Source organism: Malaclemys terrapin, chromosome 1, assembly GCF_027887155.1.
Source record: "Malaclemys terrapin pileata isolate rMalTer1 chromosome 1, rMalTer1.hap1, whole genome shotgun sequence".
Taxonomy (NCBI): Eukaryota; Metazoa; Chordata; order Testudines; family Emydidae; genus Malaclemys; species Malaclemys terrapin.
This window is the reverse complement of record NC_071505.1, coordinates 89,236,209-89,255,560: the sequence shown is the minus strand read 5'-3', so window position 1 is coordinate 89,255,560 and position 19,352 is coordinate 89,236,209. Positions and strand designations below refer to the sequence as shown.

Below are 19,352 nucleotides of genomic sequence, written 5' to 3'. Positions count from 1 at the left end.
CTTGGGCATGCTGGAGAAACACCTTTGTCTCTGCTACAGTAAGATGATAAAAGGTAACTGAAGTTCCTGAGCTCCATCAGAGAGGCCTAGCGATATCCTCAGACTTAGGAGCCTATTCCTTAGAAGCTGGGGAGAATTCAGAATCTCTTCAGGAGTAAGAAAAACAAAAACAAAACCACTTACAAATATAAGGGTTATCCAGCCGTCCTCATTTCAGGATCTAACATCAAAGGTCAGTACATAGGCCGTTGGGCCAGTATGCTTTAACATGGTTCATCTTCATCTGATCATGAAATGCTGATTTGGCAGTCAGTCAATCATACATCCACCCACCTCTGCAGTGAAATAAATTTGCCATCTCAATTGCCAGCCTCATCACGAGGCAACAAAGCCAAGCAAGAAGTTAGATTGAAAATCCAAGTATAAGCTTTAATCAAGGTACAGACATCATAGTGTTCAATGAAATATCTTGTCACAAGATACAAAAATACTTTATAAGTTAAGTAATTTTTCCTTTACAAATAATGTACAGATATTATGTACTGTAAGCCCTACAATTCATTTCTATATCATAGCTATTGTGCATCTTCTTAGAATTTCATCTCCTTTAGGATTAAGTGGTCTATTCTGAAAAGGATTCTCCCCAGTTCCCTTTCCAGACCACCTTGAAACACAGCAGAGTATTTGCTGGGCAAAACTGTCAAGCAAACGCACGATACATTGCTGTCTAAGGTAGTGACTGGTGAAGGGCCTGATCCTGTAAACATACATGAATAACTTTATTGATGCGAGAGGTAAACTGGTGGGACAACTCACATGAGCAAATTTACTAACATGCACAAATGTTTGCAGGATCAGACTCTATAGCAAGAAACAGCTCAGCCAGTCAGAACCTCATGCTTTGAAATGCAATTGCCCAAATCTTGTAACTATCCTCCTTGAAAATAAGTAAGCAATTCTGGGGCCCTGCATTTGTGGTTGATTAGCTTCATGTTCAGAATTAATCTGACTTTGGCCAAGGGATAGCAAATCCTTTTGGACAAAAAGGAAAGAGATAAAGAGGTTATAAATTAGTCAGTAGGATCCATCTCAAAATGGCTGTTGCTCAGGATGTGGTGTGTTCCACACTGAAGTAAGCCAGGAATATTAAAAACATGTTAACTGTTAATAGTAAGTCAATCACTAAGATAACACAATCCTTCTTCCATTTGCCATCACCACTCTTGTACTGAAGCAGATTTGCTGAGTTCTTCTTTGAAGGCAAGGAGAACCATTTTAAAATATAAACCTCTCAAATTGCCACAGTACATCTTATGCAGTACTGTGGGAGCTGGTGCAAAGGAGTCTGGAGTGCCTGTGAGGGGAAGTTTGAGTTGCTGAACATTGGAATCAAAATATGAAAAAGGTTGAGAACTCTTGAACTAGACACTGGGATTGATGTAGAACAGAAAAAATGCCACTCGGATCTGGGAGGGAAGAGCATGGAATTCAAACCCTTCTGTCCAAAAGAAATCCTTCATATCAAAATCATAGAAATTTTGTGCAGTCCAACTGCAGTACTCTTTTTGCTCCATCTGAGTCTCTTTAATGTTTGATGATAGGCCAGCCCTAAACGAAGACTATAAGGAAGATGTGTGTGGGGTGGGAGGGTGAATGAAGGGGAGGGGCTGGGTTCCATGCCCTCCACTATGCACAAAAAGATGGCATCTGACCTGGTTTTCTTGGTGGTGCTGTCTTAGACAGGCACTCTGTTCTCTTTGGCCCACTTCTTCATGATGCGGATGATATACTCTACCTGAGGGTTACCAGTGCTCCTTAGGAGATGTAGCACTTCCCGCAGTGTCTCTCTGAAAAGACAGAAGACAAAGGTTTAAAGCAGGGTGATGAGCACTTGGTTAGAAACAGCTGAAATTTCTGTGCATCTTTACATCTAGGTATTGTATCTAGGTATTGTATCTAGTTTGAACTAGAAGGGAAATTCTAGATCAGCAAAAATTATTATTCATACTGTAGCTTGCCAGGATATAAAATTTAACATTCCTACTCTTGCAAAAAATGTCACAAGACATTTAATGGCAAATTGTTAGAGCTTCAGTTTTTCAGGCCATCTGACAGACAACTTCAACAGCATAGCGACACCTATTTCAACGGAGGAGCACTGCTCAGCACTAATTAGTCAATGCGTTTTCACAACATGAAGCATTATGTTTTTTTTATTACTAAGAAATAAGAGTGCTGCCTTCAGAAGCATGATTCCCTGAAATACCCTATGTTTTCCTTGGAGGGTTCCCATTCAACTACTAACCAGATCTAATCATGTTTAGCTAGAGATATCTGATGAATTAATTCATCGTTTGAGGTGGTTTGCATTTAGGGGGAACAAGACCTGACATAACAAGTAAATCAGTTTGTTTCTCAGATGTCTGTCATCTCCATGCAGAATTCAGATTTTTGTGGAAGGATTAACTCAATTCCAGTTCAGAGACTGAGGTGCACTAGTGTATCTGCACTACTTTAGTAAGGGGCACTGTTAGAAAATGGAGGGCAGACAAGGGAGACAGTAACAGATGCCAGGGCTATGGGTGCTCCTGTTTTCTTGAAAGGTATGCATTTAAGAAAGCAACTGCAATTCCTCTGTGTGGCCCCAAATGGGGAGAAAAGTAAGAATTCTAGAGATTATGTGAATTTTAACCAGAACGTACAGGAACTCTGCCAGAGGGAAAATTGGAGGGTGCATTAGTTAATGCCACTGCTTGCAGAGCTTGGTCACCCAGCAGCACAGCAGACTTTTTACTGGAGAACAGGAACAGAAGGTATCCCCTCTATCCTCCCTCATTCCCTTATCCAGTGAGGTAGGCCAAAGGCAAAACAATAAATGGGAAGGACCATTTCCTCTTTTCTCTTGGAGGTTTAATCAAACCAATATCCAAGCTAAGCTTGGATTGAACAAAATTTGCAGAAAGAGAGATTAGGCCTTCACTAAAAACATTCATTTATCATTCAGAAACATGTTCTTCGTCCCTCCTGAAGTTGTGAGTAACCATCCACCTATTTTAATTCTGCCATCCTTGAAATTCCAAGACCAAGGAGGAGTGGATACTACTTCCATTAACAGGCCATCAATACTTCTCCCTAATCAGTGAAATGAGGTCCTCCCTCCCTGCCTTTAGGGAATAAGCATGCTATGTCTGTAGTTTAGCTACTACAAGAACAATGACCAGCAATCTATTTGAGGTCCCTGCAGTGCAGAGCACTAGTTGATAGACTATCCTCCACCACATATCCTGTCCCTGTTGGGCTGGAAGCTAGAGATCAAAAATGGTTATTGAGTGTGCAACTACTGGGGCAGTACAGGTCTCTTTCAAAAGACAAAAAAAATGGAGGGTTAGGGGACATCTGTTCCTGAAGTCATGCATCTCTTCATAAAGCAGCTGTGACTGCGGTTCTAGCTACAGCTAGCTGGGAACAGAAGACTAATGAGAAAAGTTCATACACAGCAACGGTACGTACTTGGGTTCTCGGCCAGCTAAGATCATTTGGAAGATGCCCACACAGGCACCCCTCTTGCCTTCCCAGTATTCAGGGTTAGGGTCCAGTCTCTCCAGAACATCAAAGGCTTTGGCTGAATAGTAAAACTGGCCCATCTGTGTAGGAAGAAAAAAAACTTTACACATTTCAGGTCACAAGACTGCCTATACAGAATGAGATCCAAAGTTACGGGCTGGTTCTGATGCTGTTTGCCTGGTGTTAACAAGAGGAACAAGTCATGGGAACAGCATGCATTTTCCTGTTCTTTCCAGGTAGTCTGTAACTAGAACAGGTACATTCCAATTCCACATAGGCTATGTACAGACTAGGAAAATAGTTTTATCTAACATGATTTTAAACAGTATAGACAGGCCAAGTTGTGACCTTTATTAACTGGTCATGATCAACTCTAGACTCCCCACTAGGTAAACCACATTCAACTATGAGCTAATAGAGCTAGTCGAAAATGTCATCCCCTTATTTTTGTATGTAATTGTCAGGGCTCCTTCCCCACTCTGAACTTTAGGGTATAGATGTGGGGGCCTGCATGAAAACTTCTAAGCTTAACTACCAGCTTAGATCTGGTCCGCTGCCACCACTCCCAATCTGCTAATTCCCTTCCCTGGGTAGCCTTGAGAGACTCTTCACCAATTCCCTGGTGAATACAGATCCAAACCCCTTGGATCTTAAAACAAGGAGAAATTAACCATCCCCACTCCTTTCTCCCACCAACTCCTGGTGGATCAAGATCCAACCCCCTTGGATCTAAAAACAAGGAAAATCAATCAGGTTCTTAAAAAGAAGGCTTTTAATTAAAGAAAAAGGTAAAAATCATCTCTGTAAAATCAGGATGGAAAATAACTTTACAGGGTAATCAAACTTAAAGAGCCCAGAGGACCCCCCTCTAGCCTTAGGTTCAAAGTTACATCAAACAGAGGTAAACACCCTAGTAAAAGGTACATTTACAAGTTGAGAAAACAAAGATAAAACTAACACCCCTTGCCTGGCTGTTTACTTACAAGTTTGAAATATGAGAGACTTGTTCAGAAAGATTTGGAGAACATGGATTGATGTCTGGTCCCTCTCAGTCCCAAGAGCGAACAACCACCAAAACAAAGAGCACAAACAAAAGCCTTCCCCCAACCAAGATTTGAAAGTATCTTGTCCCCTTATTGGTCCTTTGGGTCAGGTGTCAGCCAGGTTACCTGAGCTTCTTAACCCTTTACAGGTAAAAGGATTTTGGAGTCTCTGGACAGGAGGGATTTTATAGTATTGTACACAGGAGGGCTGTTACCCTTCCCTTTATAGTTATGACAGTAATGTTGTAGCCGTGTTAATTCCAGGATATTAGAGAGATAAGGGGGATGAAGTAATATCTTTTATTGGATCAACTTCTGTTGGTGAGAGAGAAACTTTAAGGCTTACACAGCATCGTCAACCTGATATAAATTCTAAAGTTTGTCTTTCTCACCAACAGAAGTTAGTCCAATGAAAGACAGCCCTAGTCTTTATGCATGACTTTCCCTGTATACCCTAGGTGCAAAGTCCTGTTTAAAAGCATGTTAGTTAAAACAAGTTTATCCACATGTTTTGAAACATAATGGATTTTCCTAGTCTAGATATGGCCATAAAGACAGCTCTGAAGGCTGCTGGGGTATTAGTTCAGAACTAATTTTTACCCCTTGCTATAAAAGTAGAAGAAAAATCAAATGTAGTAGTGTTGCAATTCAGAGCTTTCCTGAACCAACGGGAAAATCATGTGTACACCCAACTATTCCACCTTAGATATCCACTTGCAGGATAGGTCTAGGGGCACCTGGATTGGTACAGATGGGGAACTCTCATTTCTTCTCTTGGACCTTTTCTAAGGTGGGTTTTAAAAGATGTAACATGCTAACATGTTTTAGAAGTCTACTGTACATAAGGCAGCATATATTTTACTATGTGCTAGTTGGTCAAGTTAAAGCCTAGGGCAGTTTAGCACACATTCAAGTATACGCTGCCTTATCTACACTAGACTTCTAAAACATATTAGTTAGCCTGTGTTAGCGAACACATGCTAACAACCTACTTTAAATCCTGGTCTGGACAAGGCCTTGATTGTAGTGGGGAGGAACTGTGGGAAATTAATCAGGGAACATAGCCTCAACTCCCTCAGAGGATATCTAATCACAGAAGCATTTAGCTTCATATTTGTTCTCATAGGAAAAGTGAACAAAGGTTAAAACACATGTGTACACCAGTCCTGGGAGAGAGACAATTTCCAGCAATGCACTGCTACATTATCACAGGACAATTATCAATGTGCTTTTGAAATCTTTCATGGCCTGTGACTCAATCTAAAGGAGTGGGCAAGAATCCCAGTGCTAGAGGCTGAAGATGTTGATCTCATCTATTAGTTTATTGTACCTACTCTTGAAGGTGGAAAAACAAACACCAGAGCATCTGTGCTAAGACTGACAAGATAGGTAAGGTAAAACCTTTTACTGAACCAACTTCTATAATTGTAATTGTTTAATGACACCTCGTATGTGGGGTCCCATCCCCCCCGTATTGAAGCAGATTCTCCTGGGATATCTGAATGGCCCATTCCACAATGTGATCTATTTCTCTGGTGGAGTGTCCTTGTTTAGTGAAGGCAGTTTTGAGTGTGATTAAATGCCTGGCTGTTGATAACAAATTTCTTGGTGTGTCTGGGGTGGTTGCAGGAGCTGAGGAGGTAAGTGTAGTGATTTCTTGCATACAATCATTTGTGGGGTCTCATTGCTGAAGCTGACTGTGGATGTTGGACTGAACATCCAGGAAGTTGATGCTGGTGTGGGTGTTTTCTAGAGAGTATGATGGATGGGCGGTTGTGGTTGAAGTTGTAGGGGAAATCTGAGAGAACCAAGGTCATCTGTCCAGATGAGGAAAACATCATTGATGTACCTATGTATATCATTGGTTTTGTGGTGCATTTTTCCAGAAGTTTTCCTCAAGGTGGCCCATGAAGAGATTGGCATACTGGGGGGCCATCTTAGTACACATGGCTGTTCCCAATATTTGGAGAAAGTGTTTGTTAAATGTGAAGTGACTGTGTGAGGATGAATTTGAGGAGTTTGGCGATGTGTTTAGGTGGATTTTTGAGTGTTGTATATTATCTTGTAAGTATTTGAGGCAGGCAACAATGCTGTCATGGTGAGGAATGTTGGTGTATAGGGAACGTGACATCCATGGGGGCAAGGATGGTGTTGTGGGGGAGGATGTTGACGTTGGAGTTTCTGGAGGAAGTCAGTAACATCTTAAAGGAAGGGGGCCTTTGTGGGGGGAGGGATAGCTCAGTGGTTTGAGCATTGGCCTGCTAAACCCAGGGTTGTGAGTTCAATTCTTGAGGGGGCCATTTAGGGAACTGGGGTAAAAATCTGTCTGGAGATTGGTCCTGCTTTGAGCAGGGGGTTGGACTAGATGATCTCCTGAGGTCCCTTCCAACGCTATGATTCTGAGTGGTTTGAGGACGGTTTCTATGAGACCTAATATTCCTTCAGTAAAAGTCCTGTGGCCAGATATGACGGATCTTCCTGGGTTCCTTTGTTTGTGTATCTTGGGAAGCTTGTAGCAGGTCCCTGTGGTGGTTTGTGGGGGATCAGGTTGTAAGCTTCACAGTCTGGGCTGGAAGGGCAGAATCTGCTGTCCCAGAAAGAACTCCAACTTATAGTCTCTGGTTGTGTCTATATTAGATTTTTCTCTTAAAATTTCTCATTGCTCCCACCATTGAAACTCTACTAGAGGTAGAAATTGTGATTAGCTCTAGTGTAGCCCAGTCACCAGTCTAACTAGAAAACATGCTGGTTTAAATGTTGACAGATCTCTACCAGCCTCTATACATTGTGGAGCTTCACTAAAGATAGCAATGGTGAGGAATTTTAAGAAGAGGAGTCTGCTATAGACAAGGCATCTGAGTGTAGTGCCACAGAATTAACAAACTAGATACCCGGCCTCAAAGAGAAGACTCACCTTGTAGCAGTCATTTGCAATGAGTTGCAAGAGACTGAAGGACTCTCCTGAGGTTTCCATCTTCAGGTAAAGCTCCCAGGCCAGTCGAGGCTTCTTATTCATGATATCTACAATGAGAACAGAAAGTTGGAGAAGGTGAAGAAATGCTATAGTGCACTGCCCAGTAACAACAGGGCTAAAATGTTCATAATCTTATCAACCACTTCACCAAAGTGCCTGCTCCCTACTAAAACACACAGGGTTTGAATGAAAGCTAACCATCCCCTCAGCCACATCAATGATGGTGGTAAAGTGCTGCAGTTTGCAAACATAAGAAAGAAGAGTTATGAAACCTACACCACGTCAGATTTATATTTCACAGATACAGCACTAACTGTGCTGGAACTCAATGGTCCATCTAGTCTGGCATCCAGCCTGGTGACACATCAAGTCAGTCCATTGCTCTAGCTAGTCTGGTATTCTACCCCTGACTGCAGACAATACCAAATGTTTAACAGGATGAGGGAAAGGGGGATGGAAATAAAACCCAAGAGAAATCATATAACACATCGCTAGTTATACAATGCTATACATGAAAGAAACAATTCCTGATCCCCATTTTATGCTTTGAAGCAGAAGTTCATATTGCTTTCATTATCTTAGTTTGCACACAGTAACTACAAAATTAAAGAAGTCCTAGCCACCAACGTCTGCAGAGTTTTAGACTCAAAAGGTTATCTACAGCTCAACACATGAACCTCTTTAGTTTCAGATACTACCAATAGCTCTAAATTCAATTTCATGACTTTGCTGCTGGTTTCCACAGCTTCTGTGCAAGGGCAGGATAAACCAGCATTCTTTGAAGTGAGCGTATTCCCTTGGAATGGTGGATTTTAGAGATGACATACAGTACAAATAGGAAAAAGTCTAGAGTACGTTTTGTACATGTATTCAATAAGAATCTATTAAATTAGTCCTTGTCTACACTACAACACTTAACTGTGTTTGTTACCACTTAGTAGCATGGTTAATAGTTAAACCACAGCAGCTAACAGTGTTTCAACCTTGCCAGAGGCCTGGGCTGACACTGATCAGCACTGTTATTTTGCTGTGTTGATAGGATGCTCTAACGGTGCCTCTCTGAGTCCTCCCTTCTTCCAAGAGCTCTGTGCAGGACCATCCAAAACAAATTTCCTTGCATGCTGAAAGAGTCTTTGTGCACGTCCTCAGGACATGCTATCCCTCTGTTTGGGCAGTGTAGGAGACCTACAGCTACCCAAGATTTTCCCAGACTACAGTTACAGATATGAGTAGGAAGCATCAAAGATGCAGATGCACAAACTTGGTTGGAATATGATTATAGTAGAAGGGGTGGGTAAAGAGAGGAGAAGAGTAAGCTGTTGTCTGGACACAAGTCAACCATGTTTGTTGAACAGAATCTGAAAAGAGTTTGTATCCAGTTTGCAACACATGCGCTAATACTTACAGCATTTAGACAACAATTAAGCAATTGAAATGCACTTAAATCCTTTTACTTCTTCAGTTTTGGGTAGAGGACATGTGTGAGGTGGAACTAACTACCATTGCTGAAGTCCCATGATGTCAGAGATTATTATGGGGCATAGAGTGGAGAATGTTGAATAAACAGAGAATGTATTTCTTATAGGGTACTGGACTGTGACATCCTCCTACTCTCTAACCTATTCGAACAGTGAGACTTAATATTACCCACTCATGTTCATAGAAAATAAGACAGACATGAAGGACTGATGTCCTGAATGCCTGGCACCCACCTCATTTTAAATACTGAATCCCCATAGTTCTCATTAGTCCAAAGAAAGATAAAAATATCCCCAAGATCCTTGCCATTGTGCACCCTATGAGGAAATTCTTTCCAGATTCCAAAGATCTTGTGGTCATTTTAACAATGCATATATGAGCAAGAACTGCCACCAGCTATTAACCTGAAACATCTCTGGTATAACACAACTAGTCATAAGTGCCAGAATAGACTTTTTCATGAATCCCAGTAACAGAGTTTCATCCAGTACTTTTGGAGACAGAAAATTCCACAAACAGATCCTCTGAAGGTAAGGAAGTATTTAACCTAAAGTTTGGCTTATTAATTCCAGGCATATCCCAATGTTTTCTTATTGTGAAGGGAAAAAAATCCCCTTGGATCAGGTATCTACCTCCTCTCAGAGTTCCACCAGATATTCATTCTGTGCACTGGTCATTAATATGGGGAAAATTCTTGTGCTCTTCAAGGTGAGGGAATGCTTGGCATTATGTGTACAGAAGTCAAGTGGAGTAACAATCATTTCTGACATTTATCAGAGATACCAATATAAATCCCTTCACACGGCACTAGAAACATACTCCAGAGTAGTTTCTCTTCACAACCAACCTCTCTCTATCTGATTCTAAGTAAAACTATAATCTAGGGATAACTACATTAAAAATTACAAGAACTTCTCATATGTCTGAGCACAAACTGTTCACCAACTGGAGTCAGGAAAAAATCCACCCTTCCTTCACAACCTACATGGTATAGTATTGTACAAGTAGGTGCATTATGGGGAAGTTACATCCTGTTATGAAATATCCTGAAATGGCCACTATTGGAGATAGTACATAAGAACAGGTAATTATTGGACTCTCCTGGTGTGGCAGAAACTGAGACACCAGACTAGATTTTTGTTTCTTCAGCTTCAGTAGTAGCACACTCAGCAGAGAGGACACAGGTCTTAGCCCCACATATGACGACCAGATGTCTGAGCACTGAAAACTTCACAAACCATGATTCCTTATGGGGAAAAAATGCCTTAATAATTTAGTAACAACTAGCAATCTGTGCATATAGAGAAACAGTGCGCCATGCTGGGAAGTGAAACAGTAATGGCTTTTTGCCTCCTCTTTGAGATAAGGTCTAAATAATTGGTACAATAGCTCGAGACCACACATTACATAGAGCCCTGAATCAGTTGCATTTCCAGCATCTCTAGCCTCCTGCAAATATTTGAGGACAGAAATATCCAAGGGATGATCTGAAGGCCAAAAGTACAACTAGGTTAAAAAAAGAATTAGATAAGTTCATGGAGGATAGGTCATCAGTGGCTATTAGCCAAGATGGCTAAGCCTCTGACTGCCAGATTCTGGGACTGGAGGACAGGGGATGGATCACTCGATAATTGCCCCATTCTGTTCATTCCCGCTGAAGCATCTGGCATTGGCAGAAGACAAGATATTGGGCTAAATGGACCACTGATCTGACCCAGTATGGCCATTCTTATGTTCCTACAATATCTGCTCATACTCAGAAATGAATATGCTAGAATACTTTACATTTCTATAGCATCTTTCATCCAAAAGGATCTCAAAGTAATATATATACTTTACACATCAAGGGATAATTTCATCCACCACTGAAAGCAGCTGCCCCTGTAATAAATTGTAGCAGCTATTTAGAAGCACACCTCAACATTTTAAGAGATATGGAAGAATACAGCAACTCTAATGAAACTTCAGTGGAAACTTAGCATGAAGAAAATAATTTCTAATGCTACAATTACCTAATGTACCCAAGACTAATTAACTATTCTTATGAAAGTTCCATGGGATCTTTTCATGACCACAAGGATCTTACAGCATCCCTAGCACCATAGTAGGGAATTGCTTTAGTACAGAATTAAATGGAAGCGCACCACCTACTGAATCAGCACCACCATTTCATTCTGCATCTTGGGTTCTCCCATCAGGTAAATCTTTATCCATGGGTGTGACACATGGCCAGAAAGGGTTAAGCATCCTGCAGGATAAATGACCCAAATTCAACCTTTAGGGAGATATTGGTAGATAACGATTGTATTTTCGTGTGTTAACATATACAGGTCTGTTGCATCTTACGTGCATTTAACATGCGCGATTTCAACTTTACGCGGTCGGCAAAAACAAAAAAAGAGAAAAACAACAGTTTTAATACTATACCTGTAGTGCAGGCGATTTCGCCCGCCATTGAACTCAATGGGGTTTTGGCTATACGCGGTTTTCGCTTTACGCGCTAACCACAGGACGGAACCCCTGCATAAGATGAGACAGACCTGTATACTGTTAGAGGTTAACAGTGTAACCAAACGGTTCCTGTCTTTGCTGTATTCTATTAATTGAGATCAAAAGAAGATCTTAACATTTAAATGAACTGTAAATATACTGATATCATTGTATTGATCTCTCTTTGAAATGTATAGCAAATCACCTGCGAATGGTGGAAAACAGGTAATTGCCTTATGTTAATCCCTGTAGCTAGTTACCGGTGATGCTTAGGAAATAAGTCTACTTCAAAGTCTCGATGATTGCCTATTGTTCACCTAAGAACTCCAAGCTGTCAAGAGAAGACATGAAACTGTATAAAAAACCCTTGGGTCCTGATCCTTTTTATCTCAGATCTGCTTGATGCTTTATGCAGGGGAAGTTTCAATTGTAAGACACAGATCTCCAGTCCCACCTGGATCACCCTGAATATGAATGTTGGACTATAACCTATGGACTAATTCTGAAAGAACTCTTTGCAACTATAAAACGTACCATCTCTACTATAAAACTGATCTCAGAACTGTACTCAAGTCTGTATGTATACTGAGCTTTTAACTAATACTCTCTCTCTTTTCTTTTTTAATAAATTTTAGTTTAGTTAATCAGAATTGGCTGTAAGTATGTATTTGGGTAAGATCTGAGATATTTCTTAACCTGAGAGGTAATGTGTCTGATCCTTTGGGATTGGTAGAACTTTCTTCTATGATGAATAAGATTTTCAGTAATTCTCATATCTGACTTCGGTATCTGGGTGGAAGCCCAAGGCTCGGTTGCTTTAAGGGAACTGTGTTTTGGTTTCTTGGTAACGAGTAAGGTATTATAGAAGCTGTTTTGTGTTGGCTTGGTATTGGAATATCCACCAGCTTTGGGTATTGTCTGCCCCATTCTTTACCACTTGCCCTAATTGAGTAACCTCAGTGTGGCTCCCCTGGGACCCCGGTCACAATGGGTAAATGTCAAAACATAAAATTCACAATAAATAAATATTCCAGATTTATGGATTAATGAAGTAAGAAACTGTGAGGTCCCCAAGCAGAATCAGGGATGGTTGGTCAATGTGTGTGTCAATGTGTCTGTCTGGGAAGGGCATAGCATAGATGATGACTCTACCTCCAACACAGCATAATGAAGCTACTGTTGCTGCTCTGGAAGTCATTGGGGTGGGAGAAGGGCAGTCTAATGAACATTCTTACCGTTGTGCTGAGGCTACAAGGAAAGAGTTGCTTCAGAAAAAGTCTCCAGATTTGAGCTGCACAAGCCTGTAGCAAAGACCACCTCTGTGGTACTCTGCTCTGAAACAGTGGTACTGCCCATGTGCTCTCAAATTGACAAAATGTCACCTAAAGTAAGTGACATTGGCAAGCAATCATCACAGTAATAGCCACCATGTTCTTTATCGATCTAGATATTCTATGGTCTTCTTCACCAAGGTAGCTGAGCATTGCACAGTCACTAATGGATTTTATGTTCACAGCATCCCCTTTGAGTTAGGGAACTACTGTCCCCATTTTATAGATGGGGAACTGAGGCACAAGTGTAAGTGACTTATCCAAGATCACAGAGGAAGTCTGTAGAATTGAACCCAGGCCCAGACTGCTAGGTTGGTGCCCTATCCACTAGACTATCTTTCCCTTCCTCTCACCTCTTCCTATTCCTCTAAGGATTTATATTATACATCACTTGTATATTAGCACATTTCCATGAGAAGGATTTTGTAAAAACTAGAGCAAACCAATATTAATTTAATAGCAATTAATGTAATCTGTTATAATTGGCAATCTCTGCTCAGACAACCTCTTAGACTTGGAAGAATGAGGTCCTACAGGTCAGGAAGGAGGTGCATTGGCAGAGCTGTGTTGGGCCAGAACTGAAATAAGAGTGGTTATGCAGCCAAAGATATACTGCTTGCACTACAGCTTGCTTGCACTACAGCTTGCTAGAGCCAGTGCTATTTGCACGTCACTTTCATAAGTACTAAATCCACCCACAACATTAAAAACTATTAGGGAAGGTGGATTGGCAACACTAATGCAAAACAGGAGGATCCACACCCTGCAATCTTGCAAGAAAAGTGACTCACAGCAACGAGCCAGCCAGCTAAGGTAAACATAATCATTCTTTATCTTCTCACTCTGGATCAAGAGGAACACCTGCAGGAAAGAAGGAAAAAGAAAATTATGTGCATCTGCTATCCCATATACACAGTAGACCATGTCCTTGTTCCAATATGTAGCCAAGGCCCAGGCCGGAGAATACTCAACAACAGCTTGATGGGAAGAGTTAGGGTGTGAAATTGTAATCCATAGGGACATCTCTCTGTGTCTGGTAAGTGGGGAATTCAAACAGTACAACATTTATCATGGTATTATCTGGAGCTCTAAAATGCCAAACTATGGTGTGGCCTCACTTGAACAGCTGCCAGCGGGTGTTGGTACATAGCAAGCCAGCCATAAAGGAAGACGGGGGCTGAGAGAAGAGACTAGTTTGCATAGGCAACAACTGAGAATGCATTAATTTAGAATGCAGTGCAAAGAATGAAATCAGCGTCTTTCTAAAATACCAGAAGTCTCACTGTGATGATGATCACTTCCCACCCCTCTGCCACATATTGTATGTAACACAGCATTCCTGGACTAGCAATAACAGTCCTTAACCATTAGTTTTATCAAGGCTCTGTGTCAAAATACTAGCTTTTTACAACATATAGTGGCGTTACAGTCATTCCACATCTAAGGAGGGCTGGGATGATTTTGTTGAGTTCCTGAGGCCTGGTCTACACTACAATGTTAGGTTGACCTAAGTTGACTTGTTTTGCATCTATCCACATCACACTTGACGCAGGTACCCACCAACATCAATGTAATAACAACCCCCCAACAACGCAAAGCTAAAGTCTACGTTCTTCCATCAACACAGTTCTAGTATAGACAGTGCATTACCTGCGTCAACTCTAGCAGTCTTTCAGGAAAAACCTGTCACCATATTGCTCCTGGGACTCAAATTTAAAACTCAAAAGAAAACCATTTCATTTTTTTTGGTCTATAAAAATCACACAATTTGCTTAAAATAAAATCACATGGGTTTGGGGGTTTTTTTGGTCTGTCCTCTGATTTTTTTAACCCTTGTGGGAAATCTCTCTTCTTTCTTCCCAACAGCCAATTGCTTTTGTGCATTTCAGGGATAATTCAACATCAGATGCCCCTCCTCCCCCCAAAAGCTATGTTTGGGGAGAAATGAACCTCCTTAAGTACTAATGGATGCTGCTGAATAGGATGGGGACATTTCCTCCTGCTTTCCTCTTCCCAGGGGAAGAAAGTTTGTTTCTCACAAACCTCCAAGGGTGACACCTAAAGCTCTCATCTATCCGGTCTCTGTTGCTCAGTGATCCCTACAAGCCCAAAGTATGCCTGTGATCTCAGGCACAGTATACAGAACACTGATCAAGAGAGCATTCCTTGATCAGTTAGAGATAGCTTGGAGTGCTGCACTCACAGCATGATCCCCACATACCCAATCGTGTGAGATTACCAGGATTCCGACTCCCCTGAATAAGGTTCACTGAAAGCAAGATATATATCTCAATTCCTGCAGGAAGCAGCAGCTCCATTTCCACACAATATGCAGAATCAGAAAGTGTGTGTGTGTGGGGGCAGGGGTGGTGGTGGGGTTACGTAGGAAATAATTCCATTATTTTTTTAAAGAAAGCATATACATACCTCCTCACCCTCGCTGGTATTGCCAGTGGCAGCTTTGGCTTGGGCGTAGTTAAAGTTAAAAGTGTCATCATTGTAGAAATAACTCTGGAAAATAAGCCAGCCAGACAGAAAACCATGGTGTACAACATTAAAAATAAAGACCAAAAATCTGAGTCAGCCTATAGCAGACAATTGGAAAAAAACCCAAATGATACACTGTAAACATTAGGCATTTACAAACAGTGGCTAAAGAATTATGGAGGGGCTTTCCATCCTGACTATGTGATTACAATCAAAACTGAAACATTCCTGGGTATTAATCATGGTTGGTTTGGAGAATGTTCCAAGCCAAAAATTACAGGGTGGCTGCTTTTGTTGGGTTTGGCTTTCATTCTGGGCATGCTAAGACCTGCTATGAAGCTGTGGCCACTTCCTCCATGACCCCTCATATTTCCCCAACACCTTAAAATCTGGGCTGGTGAACGGGTAGCTCTGACTCTCCAGTGGTTTAAAAGAGTGAGCAGTGGGGCTCTCTTGCTGGTGACATTCAGAATCATAATACTGTGCTGAGTATTCCCCCTCAACAATGGTTTTGGCAGGGTTAGAACAAGTCCCAGGGTTAGGGAAACTTGGTAAGCAAGAAGCTAGCTTCTCTGAATCACCATTTCCTTTTGTACAAATACAGCCAGCCTTCTCACTCAAAGTTCACTTCTAAGTCCTTCAGCACTGGATGCCAGAGAATTTCAGTGCAACCCTTCCTGTGACTTTACATCTCAAAATTCTTTATGCTGTGGGAATCAGCACAAATAAGGCCACGTCCATTATACAGCTTTTAAGAGAGTCTGTTATCAGTTATCGACATGGTCAGCTATAAACACAATTAAAAACTCTGACAGCAACTAGGGTCAGCTAACAGCATTTCACCCCAGTTAGGGTGTATCTGCACTACAGAAGTGAACATAAATTGGGGGGGAACAGACCTTGCGTAAGTACTAATGCTGCTGTGAATTCAGAGTAGCCATGCCCTTCTGGTTGCAGAACAGGCACATTTTCTACCCTGCACTAGACTTACTATTGTTATCTTGGGTCTTGTAGAACTGGACCTTAAGTCCCTTGATCTTTTCATAACACCGCGTGCTGTTCTGAGTAATGTACATCTCAGCTAGTTGTTCAGACACTCAGCTGTACACTAACGTGTTCCTTATGACCAGGACTCATCTTGGCCTGGATTATCTCATCGCCCCGGATGGTCATCAGTGCCAGCATGTTGCCCTCAGACCGGTTGGCACACTCATAGCAAGGCGTCCTTTGAGACATGCAGTTTTAACTCAGTCACTAATAAAGATGATTACTGGGGGAATATAATGCAAATGAGTTCCATAGTGTTCTCAGCTCTACTTGTAAACCTAAGTGGCTTCCATCAAAATTGGCCTCTGTGCTACAAAGCATAAACCATACTGGGCAGGCCACCTAAGACCTGACTGGTAGGAAGTAGTGGGAGAACTATTTGTACCATTAGGGCTATAGGAATATAGGAGTTGCCAGCCTGGCTTAGACCAGTGGTCCATCTAGCCTGCATCCTGGTTTAGAGAGTGGCCAGTACCACCTGCTTCAGAGGAAGGTGCAAAAAACCCTGCAGTAGGCAGTGTGGGATAGCCTACTCCAGGGAACAGTTCCTTCCAATCCCCGCAGTTTAGAAGTCACCTTATACTCTCAAGTATAAGGGTGTGTATCCCTTCAAAAAGATTTTTAAAATATTTATTGCTATAACTCTGGATAGTCTAGTGGGTATATAAAATGTCCAATCTTTTTGAATCCTGCTAAGAGGTTGGCCTCAATATCATCTGGTGGCAATAAATTCCACAGGTTAACTGTGTCTTATCTGAAAAATATATTTCCTTCGAAATGATCCGTTTTGAATTTGCCACAATTCCACTGACTCTCCTTGTTCTTGTCCTCTGAGAGAGTGAATAGAAGTTCACGATCTACCTTCTTTGTATCATTATTTTGTATACTTTTCTCCTGTCTCCTTTTATTCTTTTTTTCTCTAAAGCCTACAGTTTCAAACTTTTTCAATCTCTCTTCATATGAGAATTTTTTCATGTCCCTAATCATTCTCATTACCTTTCTCTGAACCCTCTCTAATTCTGATGTCCCCCTGGAGTGACCAGAACTGAACAGTATTCCAATTGAGGGCGTACCATCAATGTATATATTGGCACCAAATTTTCAGTATTAATCTGTTTCCCATTCCTTATGCATCCTAATTTTATTTGCTCTTGATGAGCACATTGGCACTGCACTAGAGGAGACTGACAGAGGTGGACCACATGGTGGTTAATTTTCAGGGCCGCCCGGGGGGAGGGGAGGGGCAAGTGGGGCAATTTGCCCCAGGCCCCACAGAGGACCCCACGAGAATATAGTATTCTATAGTATTGCAATTTTTTTTATGGAAGGGGCCCCCAAAATTGCTTTGCCCCAGGCCCCCTGAATCCTCTGGGCAGCCCTGTTAATTTTGCTTGAAGCATGTCTAATCGAAACAGCATTATGATCACTTGCATGCCATTGGAAACACATATATGTGCAGACATGTGATGTGTTCCATGCATTCTTGGGGGACAATGAGAAGGTGGGAGGGGCAAGTGGTTATTAGCATACCACATTTTTCTGGAGTAGACCAAGTCTCAGAGTTCTAGGCAAATGGTTGGCTTCCTTTATCCAGTTCAGCACTCCTTTTTACAGAGTGAAGTGGATGCTCTAGTTATATTCATATAACCAGTTTAACCTGCCCTCCTTCCTCCAGGCTCTCTGATATGACGTCCCAGAGTGCATTGTTCCACATGCTGTTGAAATTGCTTTGTTTGAATGCCCTCAGCCCAGTCTATTACTTGTGGAGGCACTACAGGGTAGTTGGCCAGATTTTCCCAGAATGCACTGATAAACATAGTTAGATAGCATAGTAAGTGCAGATGTACAAACAAGGCTCTTCGAGCAAAAAATGTGTCCTGTTACATGTATCCAGTTAAACTGCTCTGGCCTCTAAGTGTTTACAAAATCATGGATAAAAGTTGTAGGGCTGAGAGGACCTAAAAGATCATTGGCTGCTTAGTTTGGGACCATCAAAGTACTATTCCCTTACCCACCCTTGTTAATGTTTAGCCATGCCTAGGGACACATCTTTCATCTGCAAGTATGGACATATTAGATTCTTTTGTGAGCTCTTTATGCTTGAAAGCACGGGCAATGCATGGTATACAAGGGGTAAATCTAATCACCCTTGATTTGGAATGTATGGAGGAGCCTGGTGCCAACTGGCACCAGGTCTTAGTCAGCAGGGAATGTTCAAGCACTCATAGGCTGGGTTATCACAGACTTCTGGAACTGGCTTTGTTCAGCACCCTATTTCTCTGGCACTCCTTAGCTGCCCTTTAATCCAACAGTCATTGTTTGTCAGCTTCATGATCTAGTGCCTTTATTTTAGTCATCTCATCTGCATGTTTAATTTCTAATCTGCTTTCCTTCTCATCTACTTCCCATTTCCAAAGTTACTTCGAACTCTGCTATATTATACTGAGATAATATAAATAATATCAAATAAACTACAGGAACTGTTTGTACATATTCCAAGTGAATGATCAAAGGAATAGGGGAGGGTGTGTGTGTGCACCTGTGTACACTGGTGTCCTCTAATGGGTGGCCCAGGAAAGATCTGCTCATGTGCAAATCAGAATCTCTTCACCAACTGAGCTCAGGAAGCTGCTCCTTCAGGCATGCAAATGACAGACAAATGTAAGTATGTGTGTGTGTGTGCAATACTGCACTGTGCTGGATGGGATAGGTTATTCACCCTTGACCCCTGATTTGCTCTTGGAAGGTTTACGTTTAAAATCAAATTATAGCCTATACGTAAGTGTAAAGATGTTGATGATAAAAATAATTAAAGATGTAATGTAAGTAGGGAAAACAAATGTAAAAATATGTGTTATAGGCTCTGCAAAAGTAGGAGGCCTAGATAGTTAGCCTAAAGTGCTTGACCTAAGGTTATAAGATTTATTAATAGGCATC

The 19,352-nt window shown here is 41.5% G+C and overlaps 1 protein-coding gene across 2 annotated transcripts in view; it reads right to left on the bottom strand.

The window, feature by feature from the left end:
* Nucleotides 1-408: 408 nt before the first annotated feature.
* IFT56 (intraflagellar transport 56) overlaps nt 409-19,352 on the bottom strand; it is a 77,237-nt gene continuing 58,293 nt past the window's right edge. For both annotated transcript variants that reach the window (XM_054030086.1, XM_054030075.1), the window contains exons 14-18: nt 15,309-15,392; nt 13,673-13,742; nt 7,522-7,628; nt 3,511-3,644; nt 409-1,847 (exon numbers count right to left, since the gene is read on the bottom strand). In XM_054030086.1, coding sequence (XP_053886061.1) covers nt 1,736-1,847; nt 3,511-3,644; nt 7,522-7,628; nt 13,673-13,742; nt 15,309-15,392 — 507 coding nt within the window. In that variant the 3' untranslated portion in view covers nt 409-1,735. The remainder of the gene's footprint in view (nt 1,848-3,510; nt 3,645-7,521; nt 7,629-13,672; nt 13,743-15,308; nt 15,393-19,352) is intronic.